General features: G+C 45.9%; 1 protein-coding gene across 1 annotated transcript in view; it reads left to right on the forward strand.

The window, feature by feature from the left end:
• The first annotated feature begins 3,350 nt into the window (after positions 1 to 3,350).
• The window catches only part of SLC67A1 (solute carrier family 67 member 1), a 62,085-nt gene continuing 50,533 nt past the window's right edge, over positions 3,351 to 14,902 (forward strand). Inside the window, exons 1-4 of the mRNA XM_074149496.1 lie at positions 3,351 to 3,533; positions 6,275 to 6,372; positions 7,451 to 7,596; positions 8,358 to 8,490. Coding sequence (XP_074005597.1) covers positions 3,351 to 3,533; positions 6,275 to 6,372; positions 7,451 to 7,596; positions 8,358 to 8,490 — 560 coding nt within the window. The remainder of the gene's footprint in view (positions 3,534 to 6,274; positions 6,373 to 7,450; positions 7,597 to 8,357; positions 8,491 to 14,902) is intronic.

Raw genomic sequence — 14,902 nt, forward strand, 5'->3', positions numbered from 1 at the left:
TTCAGTGGGGGTAGGCAGGAAAATAGTTAATCTGCATCATACTTTGGTTCCTGCAGATATTTTCTGACAGGCTTCTCACTCAGGGGAGGAGAAGGAGGATCTGCTTTGTGTCTATCACGCTGGTTGTTTTTCCATCAGTGCTGATGTTGCCACGTTTAGCCCCTAGATCGACTGATTCATGGGGAGAGAGTCCAGGTTCCTGTGCAGAAGACCTTGCAGGAGGACACTGAGATGATTTGGGGCTGCCAAAGTCTTGGCCAAGTTTGGAGAATACAGCTCATCCTGGTGTCCTTGGGGCCAGGGCAGCGTAGACATGGCTTGGCTCATGGTTTGTAAAGGTGGCTTAAAACTGCCACAGTCTTCCCTTTGTCCCGCCCACGCCAAAGCGCAGGGATGAGGAGATAAATGATCCTGCCCAAAGATAATATTGCTGGAAGAGGATCACCGAGTACTTCTGTACTTGCAGCCTGATCTGGAGTGCTAAGGAGCAGGCTTGGGCACTGAGCCACCAAGAGGCATCAAGCGATGTACAGGAACTGTGTCTGGTGATTGTAGCTCATTCTCCATGGTCACCTCCACACCAGGCACCGAGTTTAGGTCCCTGCTTCTTGGAATTATGTCTTTTGCCCCAAAGGCTGAAAATTAAACTCCAGATTTTTCTACTCTGTTTCCATTGTAAGTGCCAGTAAAAAGAAGCTAAATCTGAGTGAGAGCATGTGGCTGGTTAGCTGTCTGCACTGCATGTCCTGGGCAGGACAAGGCTTGTATCTGGTGGAAAGTGGCTGCATCTGCAAGTCATTGCTTCCCTCAGTCGCCTTGTTGGGATCTGTTTTCAGTTGCTGCTGAGACAAACTCACCAGTCAAAATATTGACACTTTTCAAGTCCAAGTCAGCAACATTTCCTGTAAGTAGTGTTTTACATTGCATTTGCATGAGTTGCTTTTTTGATTGTCTCAAAACCTCCATAAACAGAGTTCTGTCATTAATTTTTCTCTTCTATTCAATGCTGGTAATTTGTACATTGTGCTTGTCCAGAGCAAACCAGGGAGTGACAACGTTGGTGCTGTGCTGCAGGACATTCAAAGTGCAGGCAAATCCATTGTTTCACGCTGAGATGAACCAAATGTTGAGCACTGACGCTTTGCTAGGTTGGGGTAAATGCTGGGTAATCTTCCTTCTTCGGTAACAAATATGATTTCTAGGGCATTGTAAGTTGGGTCTGTTTGAGTGCTAATATTACTGTAGGAACGTCATTCTTTAAAGGTGCATTTTTACTCCTGCTCTGGCTGAGTTTGCAAAGGGTTGTTTCTGTGCAGCCTCCAGCGATATGATACCCACCCCTGGTGAAACATTAAACCTTTGGTCTTCCGCCTCCTTCACCAGGAGGTAGAGCCTGGCAGCCCTCACCAAATCCTGGGACTCTGTGGTGACATGTGTTGAATAAAAAGGTGTGCCCAGAGATTTGACAGTTCTCTTTTCCTGGGCTTGGTTGGAAACCTGGGAGCCCTGATAACCACTCCAGATCCAAGCCAGAAAATGTCTGTGTGTGTCCCTCTGTTGCTGTGTCTGTGTCAGCCTTCACGGCAAGTCAAGCTTCCACTTCTGAACAGAAGTGTTACTAAATTAGAGGGACTGACTGACATGATCAATGATAGAGCCTCAGGGTGGAGGGTCTGCATGAAACCTGAGGGCTGGATCAACCAAAACCTCAAGGTTTTCAACAAGTTGAAAGTGGCGACAATTTGCCCCAAGCCTGGGGCAGAATATCCACCTGCATCAATACTGGTTGGGGACCAACTGGACACATAGCAACCCTAGCGGGAGGACCATGGGTGATGGTGATGCTGCGTGAGCCCAATGGAGCTCGCTCATCAGGAACAAGGCAAAACAGGTAATGCACCATTTGAGGAGGAGCATGGCCAGGACATCCAGGGAAGTTGTTATTCCCCTTTGGTGCTGGTGAGGCTGACCCAGTGTTGGGTCTCCCAGTTCAAGAGGGTTGTGGACAAACTGGATTGGATCCAGGGGAAGGCCACTGAGAAGGTCAGGAGTCTAGAGTACACCACCTTTGACAGAGGTGGAGGGAACTGGGCTTGTTCAGGCTGGCAAAGGGGAGGCTGGGGTGCTCTAACAGCTACCTGCAACTACTTGAAGGGCAGCTCCAGAGCTGATGCAGCCAGACACAAACCACAGATGGAGAAATTCAGATTGGACATTAGGAAGAACTTCTTTTCCATATACTCAGGAAGAAGGCAAATCTCTTTTCTTGGGGATTTTCAAAGGTTGTCTAGAAAAAGCCGCAGCTGAGCTGATGTGTTCAAGCAGGAGAGTAGATGAGATTTCCTGAGGTCCCTTCCTACCATAAGTCCTGTGATCCCACAAAATCAGAGCATTTGGATCTCTGCTTTCTTTTTCTTTTTAAAATAAAGATAATGCTCAACCAGACTTCTAGGCTTCAACAAGTAAGAAAACAAACAAATAAACCCCCAAGCAAAAAAGCAAGCAGACAAACAAATAAAACCCTAAGTAAACGAGCAAGCAAACAAACAAAACCCCCAAAGGACAAATGAGTCTTGTTTGTTTAATTCCCCAGTCAGCCTCGTGATTTTTGTGGATTTTTTTTTTTAAATGTTTTTGGCATTGGCTGGTAATTTGTAGTCTGACTGGAGTCACATGCGACCATTTGCTAGCTCAGTCATTCTATAAATCTGCAGCACCTGGCAAAGGAGGGAACATGTCTCAGGTAGAGGTGTTTGTGAGAGCAAGTCTAACTGCATGAAGACTTAGGCTTGTTCCAGGATCCGTATAAATCTACTGTAAGAAACATGAGGGCTTAGATATAGCTGTTCTGCTGTAAGCTTCACTTGCAACCTTCAAAAATAAAATCAAATTGTCTTTGAAGAAGAATTAAAGCAGTCATCTCTTGTAAGCCACCAGAGACAACAGAAGTGAAAGAAGTGAAACAGTTAAAGAGTTGAAGAGTTTGTCGTGTGCTCTCCTTTGGGGCAATGTCCACTTTCACTTTGTTTGGTCTCTCGGGCTGGTCTTTGTTGTGATGGTTCTGGAAACAATAAGCCCACCTCGGATGAGGCTGAAGAATGGGATCTGTGGTTTGACGAGTGGGGTTACCTTTGATCCTGCCTGGCAAGTAAGTGAAGGGGAGGAAAAAAGAAAGAAAAAAAAGCAACAAAAAATAAAGTCCTGTCATGCTGACTCAACACCTTTCACACCGTAAGCTTTGAACTGTACACACTGCTTCTGCACCTTACCTATGCTCTGTGTTCCCAGCTAGAAAACACCTTCATGCTTCGTGTCATTTTTCAGCCCATCAGCCTGCAGTAAGCCATTCCATGAGCACTATGAATTCAAAAGCAAGCTCTAGAGGTGAGGAAGAAGCCTCAGCAATGAGGATTGAGACCCTGGGAGAGAGCGGATACTCGGGAGAGGTCAAGAGGGGACAAGCAATCCTTGTTGCCTACCTGATTGCAACCCTGGAGCTCACCTTCCTCTTCATGCAGATGGGAGTCATGCCTGTAAGTATGGGTTGTTCTGCTTCACAGCATGTCTTGCCTTCAATGCCTGGCTATGTAGTTTTCCAGCAAAGTCAGAAGAGCATTTCTAGCAGGAGGGAGGAAAGTGTATTCCTGCCTGTGACTGAGTTCAGGGTATGCCCGGGCAGTAAAAGCTGGTTTATTATTTGTGCTGCAGTAGCACCTAGAGCCCTTTCCTGGCCTGACGGCCCTGGGTGAACCTGATGTAATTTGTGTCCTCTTGCTTGCAGTGGGAGAGTGATCCAAAAATCAGGCAGCAGAAATCGGAGGTTTCAGATCAGAGGTGGGTTTTTCTGAGAGCTTAATAAATCAGCTGTGAGTGGGAAGTGTTGCTTCTCACTTACTGGACTCTTGTGTCTGTTTTCATAGAAACATTTAGGTTGGAAAAGACTCTTAAGATCACCGAGTCCAACTGTAAACCGAACACCACCAAGTCCACCACTAAACCATATCCCTAAGTGACACGCCTTCGCAGCTTTTAAATACCTCCGGGGATGGTGACTCAACCACTTTCCTGGGCAGCCTGTTCCAATGCCTGAGAAGCCTTTCAGTGAAGACTTTTTTCCCAATATCCAGAGTTAAACCTCCTCTAGTGCAACTTGAGGCTATTCCTGCTTGTCCTATCACTTGTTACTTGGGAGAAGAGACCAACCCACACCTCTCTACAACTTCCTCTCAGGTAGTTGCAGAGAGCAATAAGGTCTCCTTTCAGCCTCCTTTTCTCCAGGCTAAACAATCCCTGTTCCCTCAGCTGCTCCTCATGAGACTTGTACTCTAGATCCTTCACCAGCTTTGTTGCCCTTCTCTGCACATGCTACAGCACCTCAATGTCTTTCTTGTAGTGAGGGGCCCAAAACTGAACACAGCATTTGAGGTGCAGCCTCACCAGTGCCTACAGGGGGACAATCGCTTCCCTAGTCCTGCTGGCCACACTGTTTCCAATGCAAGCCAGGATGCTATTGGGCTTCTTGGCCACCTGGGCACACTGCTGGCTCATATTCAGCTGTCTGTTGACCAAAACCCTCAGGTTTTTTTCTGCCAGGCAGCTTTCCTGCTCTTGTGAGCTCCTGTATCTATAATACGCCTGCCTGTCCAACCCCATCTCTGATGAACCTGTTCCTTCTGGGAGATCTCTTTGATGGTTTGGTGTCTCCAGAGGCAAACTGCTCCCTTCTTCTGGGACTAAATCAGCCTGCAGTGCCCTGAGCCTGAGAGAGAGTTTATTTATGGGAGATCAGTGTAGTTGATCACTGGTCAGTTATGGGGGCTTTGGAGACCTGGGTGCAGAGCATGTTGGGAAGCAGGCAAGATTAGGGCACTTCAACACCTTCTGAGAGCTGAACTTGCCTGAGAACTTTAAACAACTCTTAGCAGATGGCACAAAACAACAACAGGAATCAGAAATAGCTGTCCCTTGAGCATACAATTTTTAAATAAAAAACCCCCAAAAGATCGTGTCTCTTCGAGGTGTGATTCCGTGGTTTTTTGCAAGCTCAGGTTGTGGATAGAATCATAGAATGGTTAGAGTTGGGAGGGGCCTTAAAGATCATCGAGTTTCAACCCCCCTGACGTGGGCATGGACGCTTCCCACCAGACCAGGTTGCTCAAAGTGCCATCCAGCCTGGCCTCGAACATTTCCAGGGATTGGGCACCCACAACTTCTCTGGGCAACCTGTTCCGGTGTCTCACCACCCTCACAGTAAAGAATTTCTTCCTAATATCTAATCTAAATCTCCCCTCTTTCAGTTTAAAACTGTTACCCCTCGTCCTATCGCTATACTCCCTGATAAAGAGTCCCTCCCCATCTCTCCTGTAGGCCCCCTTTAGGTACTGGAAGACTGCTATGAAGTCTCCCCGGAGCTTTCTCTTTTCCAGGCTCAACAACCCCAACTCTCTCAATCTGTCCTCATAGCAGAGGTGCTCCAGCTCTCTGATCATCTTCATAGTCCTCTGCTGGACCTATTCCAACAGGTCCATGTCCTTCCTGTGCTGAGGACTCCAGAGCTGGACACAGTACTCCAGGTGGGGTCTTACCAGGGCAGACTAGAGGGGTAGAATCACCTCCCTCAACCTGCTGGCCACACTTCTTTTGATGTAGCCCAGGATGTGGTTGGCTTTCTGGGCTGCCAGCATACATTGCTGGCTCACGTTGAGCTTCTCATCCACCAACACCCTGAAGTCTTTCTCCTCAGGGCTGCTCTCAATCCATTCTCCACCCGATACCATCTAGACTATAAGTAAAGGCAATATTTTGCCCATGCTATGCTTGCACTGATTCCAGCTTGCTTGATTAAACAACAGCTCCAAGACCTTTCCACATTCATCCCCTGGTTGGTGCTTGGACTGCCCCAAATGCAGGGTCTGGAGGCAGGAAGGCTACTTAAAGTCTAGCTCATCCCTGTTAGCAGTAGCTGTGTATGTTCAGCTGTGTTGAACTGCAAAGGTAAAGGATGATTCGGATCTGTCATCTGGTGCAAAACTGATGGTTTTGGTCACATCCCCCTGATCTTCTTTAGTGGATGGTGTAGGACAGAGACTTTTGGTCTTTATTAAGCAGCCTGCTTTATTAAGCAGATTTCATCTGTAGGTATCTGGAACTGAAGGAAGTGCTTGTTTGGAGTTGCAGTCCTCTCCACACAGACATTAAGCTTTTTATTCACCAATATAGCATACTTCATTTCCCCTGACCTGTTGTTTTGTGATGGTTTTTTTGCCTTTTTTAGTACCTGGCAAAGAGCCTAGGTTTGGATTCAGTGGGGTTTGGCTACCTCCAGACAACCTTTGGTGTCCTCCAGCTCGTGGGAGGTCCCATTTTTGGAAGGTAGGTGAGAATAATTCTCATGACCCTTTTCATAGCTGAAAAAAGCCAGACATTTTTATACTTTAATAAAAAATAATTTAATTCTGCTTCATGGTCCTGTTGAAATGTTTGAAGATTTCATAAATGGGCAAGGGGAAAATAAATACTATAATTAGAAATACCACAACATAGAGGCAGCCTTTATATTAATTTAGCTATGTTTTAATGACACACGTTTAAGCATAACAATATACTGGGAACAGGCTTAGACCATCAGAGTTCTCAGAGCCCGAGTCCTAACAGCTTAATCCTGCAAACATTTTACAGCCACGTGTAACCTTAGAAATGTCTTGTAACCAGGAAACCTAAAAAAGGGGATATTTTTTGATGTTAAGTAGAGCTGTCAATGAAAATAATTGAGGGTCATGTTATTTCTACAGCTGAATCTCACTGTATCTACATCGGTGTTTAATACAAAGCTAGACTTGTATGAATCTTTAAGAACTGATGCATCTATAACCTCATCTATCAAAACAAGAAAAGAGTGGAAAAGACTCAGGTTTTCTGCCTCTCTACCCCAAGGGACACACACCCTTTTCCTAATGAAATGTAAATGGCCCAAAAAAATTCAAGTGGTGGAGGAATGCATTCCCAAAAAGCAGAAAAAATTTGGAAGAACAGAGTAATCCAGTGATAGGAAACTAAAATGAAGCTGAGAAAATCCAGCTTTTCTTCTCAGTCTTGCTGCTGTTTTGGGGGGGATGTTTTGTTTTGTTGTTTTCTCTGGTTTGTTTTTTTGGGGGGGGTGGGTGGTTTTGTTTGGGTTTGGCTTTTTTCTTTTTTGCAAGGCAGAGTTTTGTACTGCTGGTAGTCAGAAATAGAAAGAGATGGTCCAGCTCTCAGACCCAGTGAGCTGGGCTCCTCCTGAATATCTAGTCCTCTTTTGGGAACTAAGTGCTTTCTGAGAATCTGATTAACACTTCTCGTGGCAGATAAATGAGAGTGAGATGGCCATGGAACTCCATCGATTTGGTTGAATCACGCTTGTAACAACCTGCACAGTTCCACTTCTGACAACTTTGTACCATTTCTGTACCAGGTTTGCAGATCAATTTGGCACCCGAGCAGCCTTAATTCTTTCCTGTGCATCTGGAAGTGCCTTCTTTCTGCTCATGTCCATCTCCACCAGCATCCCTCTCCTCTTCCTCTCCAGGCTCCCAGCAGTGTTCATGCATGGGTTACCAGGTAAGCTCGGTCAGGGCTTTCCAAATTGCTTTTATTGCCTGATTCTTGTCCTTTTGCTCATGTTGCTGGAAGTCAACAGGCTCAACAGCATGAAGGAAGGCAGGAGGAACACTTGATGGTCATCAGGGATGAAATGGTGAGAATGTGAAGTAGTGGATGTATTGGTTATGGAAAGGAACAGGAAAACAGGGGTAGTAGCCCATAGTCCCAGGCTCATCCTCCTGTATCATCTTGAGCAAACTGCTCGGACTTCATCATTCAGACATAGGTGACGAATACTTGTGGGCAGCAGTGCTATCCCAAACTTCTCAGCTGCCTTCTTGAAATCAGGATGTTTTGTAGGAAGACTTTTCCCTTTCTCCTGGTAAAATGTGCATATTGGTCAAAATGAAATGTGATTACAAAAATACCTTCCGTTACCCACCAAGGTGTTCTGCTTTTATTGGTCTTTCCTAGATGTTTCTAGTAAAAACTATAAGCAAACTTTAGCTACTAGAATTCCATGTAACTTGTGCAAGAGGACTCAAGTTGACAGGGCGTTAAGCCTCTTCTTGAACTTGTGAAGTGGTTTGAGTGTTTTTGTTTCCTATAGCTGATGGGCTGAGCCAATTCCACTTAGCAGTGTGCACGAACATTTGCCCTGGGGTTGCAAGGACTATTTTCTGGCAGGCACTGTTTCTGTGACCTAAAAATTTGTATGGCTGCTGCTCAGGCCCTGTGGCAAGCGTCTTTCATGGGATATTTTTTTTTTCCCCCTGCAGGTGCTCAGAAGGTTATTACAGACCTGACTGCTCCTTCCCAACGTGCTGATGCTTTGGGGAAGCTGGGTCTTTGCTTTGGGATAGGTATCATCATCGGCTCTGCCTTGGGAGGTGTCCTCTCCACCAAATTCAGGTAAGTGGCCCACTTATTTGGTGTTGGCCTTGTGGCAACCATTGACAGAGAGCTGCTGAGGGGTATTTTGCGTTCCTCCAGTTTTTGATGATACCTTACTGCTGGTGGCAGTAGAAGATAGTACCATAACTCAAAATTTTTCTTTCCATACTGCTATAAAAAACACTCCCGCTGTTTTTAAGGAGACCTTGTTGAATATCTCATCTTCCATCTACTTAAAAAATTTAAAAACAAGTTGAAGTGAGAAACAGAGTCTGTCTCCCGGTTGTCCTCTCTTTGGAGCTGAGTGTGCTGAAAAGCAGTGTGCACTGCATAGCCTGTTTTTAAGAAACACTGTACAACTGAGAAATGGAAATCTCGAGCAGTGTAAAATTCATGGGAAAATTGTTGTACTTGGGGCATGCTCAATATAGAGCAAGACCTTGGGAAAGGGGAAAGCAAGCTTAGGACAGTGGGGCAAAAGAGTGAGGAGGTCTCTCGCTGTCACAGCAAGATAAAGCACATGCCTGGTGCTTCCCTGTTTGCTTTCTGCTGCCTGGCACATCACAGTGGTCTGCCACCTCCTCTTATGTGCTGCAATAGGAAAGAAATTTGCTGAATTTACCTATCTGTGTTCATTACTAGTAAAGGAAGCTCAAAAGCTGTGGTATGGTGAAGAACTTTGCAGGTATGGAAGTGCACATGGCTGTAATCTTCCTGGTAGATTCCTGGTGGGGGAAAAAAAAACCACTTAGTGAACTTTTGAGTGTTTATTTTGTTCTATTTCTTTTGTTATGGACATTTGCTTCTGCAGATTCAGATTAGCATGGAAATAACTTTATTTTCAACCTTTGTGAGCATTAGAGCTCCTCTACAGCCTAGGATAGAGGCTAAAGGTCATTAGGGGAAGGTTTTCAATAATTGGGCTTGTCCTGGAAGGGATCAGTGTCACTGCCAAATGTCAGTGCAAGCTAGGTGTCCCCATCAGCCTGCCTCTCTGTGCTGCCTGACACTGCCTCTCACAGGGACTCACAGGTGTGGGGCCCATCTCTTCTCATCTGTACAGCGATGCTATCTCATTAAAAATCAGTTTTCATGAACTTCAAGCAGCTAAGTCGAATGTCATTGACTTTTTTTTCCTGATCCTTGTCCTAGCACCATAAGCACTGCACTTATGTACATGGCATACACTGTACATGGTGATCATCATCACCTGGGCATTTTGGCAGTGTTGGGCCAAATTAATTGCTGCATACAATCTTGAACATTTTCTTCCTCTCGCTTGAAACCTGAAAAGGTTTTCCTTAATTCTTTTGTGGTTGGTGCCTGTTCTGTGTTGGTCAATTGACACAAGACTGGCTAGGGGATTCTTTTCGTAGTTGTTATATGGGTACATGAAACGAAAATTGGAGATGTACATAATATTAATTAATTCAGGATTTTAAAGTATAGATGTTGATGGTTGACTGGGGTTTTAATAAGTATTATTTTTAATAAAATACAGTGATTTTATCCCTTTTGTGTGTCAACTGCCTGAAAGTAAAGGTTACTTCAGTTCTCAGTCCATATTTAAACATCAACATTCAAGCAGCATGGTTATCTAGCAAAAATTTATGAGCTTTCACTTTCTAGCATGTACATCAATCACTGGTTTATAGAAAAATCAGCAGTGGGAGAGAAGCCCCTGTTTCAGTTAATTAGTTCAAGACACTTGAAAGCAGTCTGGCTTTTGGATGTCCGGGCTTGGTGCTGTCAGACAACAGGATGCTTCCAGACTCCCCAGGCTGCTGCTTATTTTGAAAGCTTCTGGTCCTTACCTTTGGTGCTTGCAACATAACACTGAGAAAAGTGAAAGTTGCTCATAATTATGGGAAAGTAAGGGACCTGCACCTGAAAAACTACATAGCTGTTGTCTTTCCCATTGCAGGGAGTTGTTTCCCTTCCATCCGGTGGAGGGCAGCTTCAGCTCACAGTTCATGTGTGGCTGCCAGAGCACCCCATCCCAGTGGTTTCAGGGCTGCTCTTCTGTCCTGTAGCAGGACTGGGGAAAGCAGCCTGACTGCCAGCAGCATTTGGTTTTCTCCATTCAGGATCTCTGCATCGCACTGGAAGGCTGGCAGGAATTCCCATTAACAAGGGACAAACCCCAGCCTGCTGGCAGGACCCTTCTGACCACCCTGATGTGCAGAGAGTTGATTTTATAAACAGTAGCTCCAGGCTGAAGGACTGCACAGGGAGGGCACCCTGGCTGTTTTGTAGCCGCCTTTGCTCCAGCCAGATCCCACCTTTGCTCTGACACCATGCTTAGCTCCTCTGGCAGATTTCTGTGCAAAGATTGGAGGAGCAATCTACTGATTTTTAGTCTTTTGGCTTATAGTGGTGGTAAGCAGGAATTCAGCCCTGTAAGCAGATGAAGACAGCTCTGTGCAACGAAACAGCCCCCAGAGCATCACTAGCACCTCTGGCTGTGTCTGCAGCACTGACCTGGAGGGAAAGGAGTGGGTGTCTCATTATGGGTGTACCCGAGGCTTCTTGGCCCTGTTGCTGTATCCCACAGATTAACTGTTAATCATTGCTCCCTGTTTCCCACATTTGTACAGGAAGGCTCCAGCTGTACTTGGAGCAGTGTAATCACTTCCATTTTTTTTCAGAGAAGAATGACCCAATCTCCTTCCTTTGAAAATATGCATTTCTGCTGTGTCATGGAAGAGCAAAGCTGGAGATTTCTGTCCACTCTGCATTATTCACTCTCCCTTACCACAAAGTTGGCCAGCATTCCCTGTCTGTTGTTGACAGCATTATTCATATGTTAGCAGTGGTTTGTATACAAGAGAGGGGGTAGGAGTCAGTCTCAGTTCTTTAGCTGATGTCATTTTGGTATTATTCCATTGTATTGTATTTATCATTGATGAACTTGACCTAAAGAGCTGGTCTGTTGTTGTTTTCATTGCTGGAATAATATTTGTCAATCCTTACTTATTAAGGGAGCCCCAGGGAAGTTGAGTGGCTTGTTCTGATTTGCATAGGATTTTTTGTATGTCAGATCCTGACCTTTGCTCCAAAGCTGTAGCCACCAGCTCCAGCCCTTCCTCTTTCTCTCTCTAAAGTACCACATTTTTTCCCATGTTTTCCAAAACGTTGAGTGAAGATGTAGCAAAGGAATTGTGACTTTTGGTCAAACCTGGACACATTTAATCTGTGGAATGTGTCTTTGCCTTTTGCAATTAAAGGAGCTGCTCACCAGCTGGCTTCATCCTGTCGAATTTAATTGCTGGAGACTTTGCTCTTAATATATAGTCCTGTCTGCTCACTTCTGTACAAACAGTGCATACAGGTGTAAAGAATATGCTTTCTGTGGGCAGGGTGATCCTCAGGCAAATTTACACCACCTGAGGATGAAGTATAAGACAGTTTATTAACATAAGCTGTTGTAATCTCAACCATTTGGAAAGTGTTTTCATGTTCGTATGCTTTTTTTTTTTTTTTTTTTAATAGTTGTTTTCTGGTCTTTGATCAGTTGCATCAGGACTGTGGATATAAAATACTTAGCCTGAAAGTAACTCCTGTAGTTCAGCCAAGGTCTCTTCTTGGAGAGCCTGCAAACTCCACAACAGCTTATTCACAAAAGGTGACAAAGAAAAGGAGCACTGTTTGCTCTCTGCAAATGTTCCCCCCCTCCCTGTACACTCACAGCAAAGCTGTTAGGGGACCACAGGCTGCAGGTGAGTCTGTACCCCTGAAGAGAAGTGATTTGGTATTTGTAGTAGACTTTTGTGGCAGCACTTTGGGTGAACGGTGAAAGAAGGCGGCTGGATTAGTCTTCAAAAGTGGAAAGATGAGCCTAGGTAGCTAATTACAGAGATTTCATCCTTTCTTCTGGGATTATTATTAATTGCATTTGGCTTCTTTCTTCTTTCTTTCTAACAAGGACATACAGAAGCTGTGTGACCCAAGATTTGTTTGCTTTCTATGGACAAGGAGAGGTTTCTTCATTTTAGTGACTCAGCTGTAGGCTTAAATCTCGGAGCAATTATTCTTTTGAACTTGGGATTTTCCTGGCCAAACCCATTTGGTTTCTTATTTAATATTATTACAGCAAGCTTTGGGGATAGTTTTTTTTCACTGGCTGTGCTATTATCCTTCTTCCTCAAGGGGAAAAGAAGAAGCTTGCTCGCCCGGAGTAGGGAATTGCATTTCTTTTCAATAACCCATTTGAACAATGTCCTCTGGCAGGGAATTTCTCATCGCTTTGCAGCAGAGTGGAAAAAACGTGGGTGTTGAAAGGGCTGAAGGTTGGGAGCTGGGAAGGCGGGTGGGAATATGGCAAAGGGCGAGAGCGTTGCTCTCCGTTTTGGGACAAAGCAGGGCATTCTGCTGCTGGGAGCTGCTCCTGCTCCCTTCAAGTAGAAACTCTGGTATTTCTCCACCAGGGATGATGTTGATCAGCCAAGCAGCATGGATGGGTGATGCTGGTATGAACGTTGCTTTGTCCTTTGTATCAAGGGACTTTGGGGAGAGGGAGGTGGTGTCTGCTTGCCAGAAAGCCATCCACAAGCTGTAACGTGGTCTGTCACTGTTGGTTGAGCTCTGGGGTGCCTTGGGAGAGGTAGGGGGTGGGGGAATAGTGAGTGGGCTGTTTGTCAAGGAGCTGATGATTTGGGGAAGGCCCAGAGGACCTCAGCTGTGACCTTCTGTGAAAAATAAACCAAAACAAAACAGGATCCAGAGATTCTCATCTACTCTGCATGACACCAATCTTAAGTTTCAGAAGCCATGGTCCCCAATATTGTCTGTAAGGTCTGGATAGAGGATCATGCACATCATCCCTCCACAACTTGTTGGTTCAGAGTTCAGGTCTAGGGCACTTTTCTCCTCTCCTCTGTTCCCAACACCAGAGCTTTCTAGTTCTGATGACTTGTTTAGCCTATTCTTGAACCTGAGAAATGCCTCAGTGCGCTTTGGGTGGAGTTCAGCTGCTCTTAGACATCTACAGTGGAGACAGCTACACCTAAATTTGTTGTTCAGACTCTGTGTGGTTGGTGGAGAGGCACAGGCACTTCTACAGCACCATTTGCCTCCACATGAAGCAGGCTTGAAACAGCTCAGGGAACAGTGTGCTTCACAAGCTTTCTGTGGTCACAGTCCTGCAGTTTGCTGGGTTGTGAACATACCAGAAGCCAACAGGATGCAGGTCCTGAGCAGTTTCCCATGTCTATGCTGCCTTCATGTGACAGACAGGTCTGCACCAAGTTCATCCACAGCCTTTCCTTCCTGCAAACCTCTATTCCACCTACCACTTCTAGGCCACCAATTTTAGATTTGGGTCCACTGGCTTTCTTCTATTTACCCATTGGAAGATCACAATGACACTGCAAAGGTGCCCTCATTGCCCCTTTGAAGACCTTCAGTAAACCTGTCTTTTCTATCCTCTCACTACAGTCCCTGGTCTGAACTTCAGTGGAGGGAGGCATGTTGATGGGGCCAAGAGCTCCCCTTTGGTCCTTCACCCATAGGTGGGGCCCTTTCCCAAGGGAGGAAGAGTGGGGTGCAGGGCAGGAGTCAGCAGCTCATGGGAGAGAGCCTGTGCCTTGTGGCTGCCCTCAAAGGTATGGCTGAGGACAGCTGGGCTTGGGTTGAGCTAACGGGGTGCTGGTTGGCAGCTCCTTCCTCAGCCTTGTCAGGAGCTCACCATTTTCCTTCAAAACCCTCATTCCCACTTGACCTTCTGTGGGGATTTGGTGGGAGGGCTGTGAGCGCAGCTGTGCAATCTCACGGGGGAAGCCCACCAGCCCCTTCTCCCCACAGCACCCTCATTCCTCCCAGGCATCTCTGCCTTTTGGGTTAGCTGCTTCATCTTCACAGGGAAACCATGATGAAAAGGCATTAAAAAAAAATAATAAAGAAAGGGAGAAAGTATCCAGAACTTCCTTGTGTGGCTGGTTTGTGCTGCTTAGACAGAGAGGTGAGATTTGGGGGTTGCTGGGAATTGACTTCCACCAGAGCCATGGGAAGAAGGACTCCTCGTATGGTTTGCCTGGTGTCCCTCTGTGGGTTGACAGTGGTTACCCCAGCAGGCAGACAGACAGGAAATAAAGGAGCAAAAAAAACATCTATGGGGGAACTAAGGAAATTACCCTGCTGCCTTCCTTCAGCTTTCATCACGCCTGTGCACCAGGGGAGGCTGCCCTGCCTCACCACCCTATGCCTGGAGACAGAAAGTGAGGGGGCGGTGGGTGAGCGAAACCCTGTTTTGCGCGCATGGTGGCTAGATCACAATCAAAAGTGTGTGTATGTGTTTGTGAAGTTACCTCTGCTAAACAATTATGGATGTTTGAACACCACTCCCCTCGGCCGATGCTTTGAAAGCCCTGGGTTTCTGTGCAGTGCAGTGCCCTACCTGGTTGGTTGTTCACTGTGTTCCTGCAAGGCTGTG

The sequence above is a fragment of the Numenius arquata genome, chromosome 6, assembly GCF_964106895.1.
Source record: "Numenius arquata chromosome 6, bNumArq3.hap1.1, whole genome shotgun sequence".
In the NCBI taxonomy this organism is placed as follows: Eukaryota; Metazoa; Chordata; class Aves; order Charadriiformes; family Scolopacidae; genus Numenius; species Numenius arquata.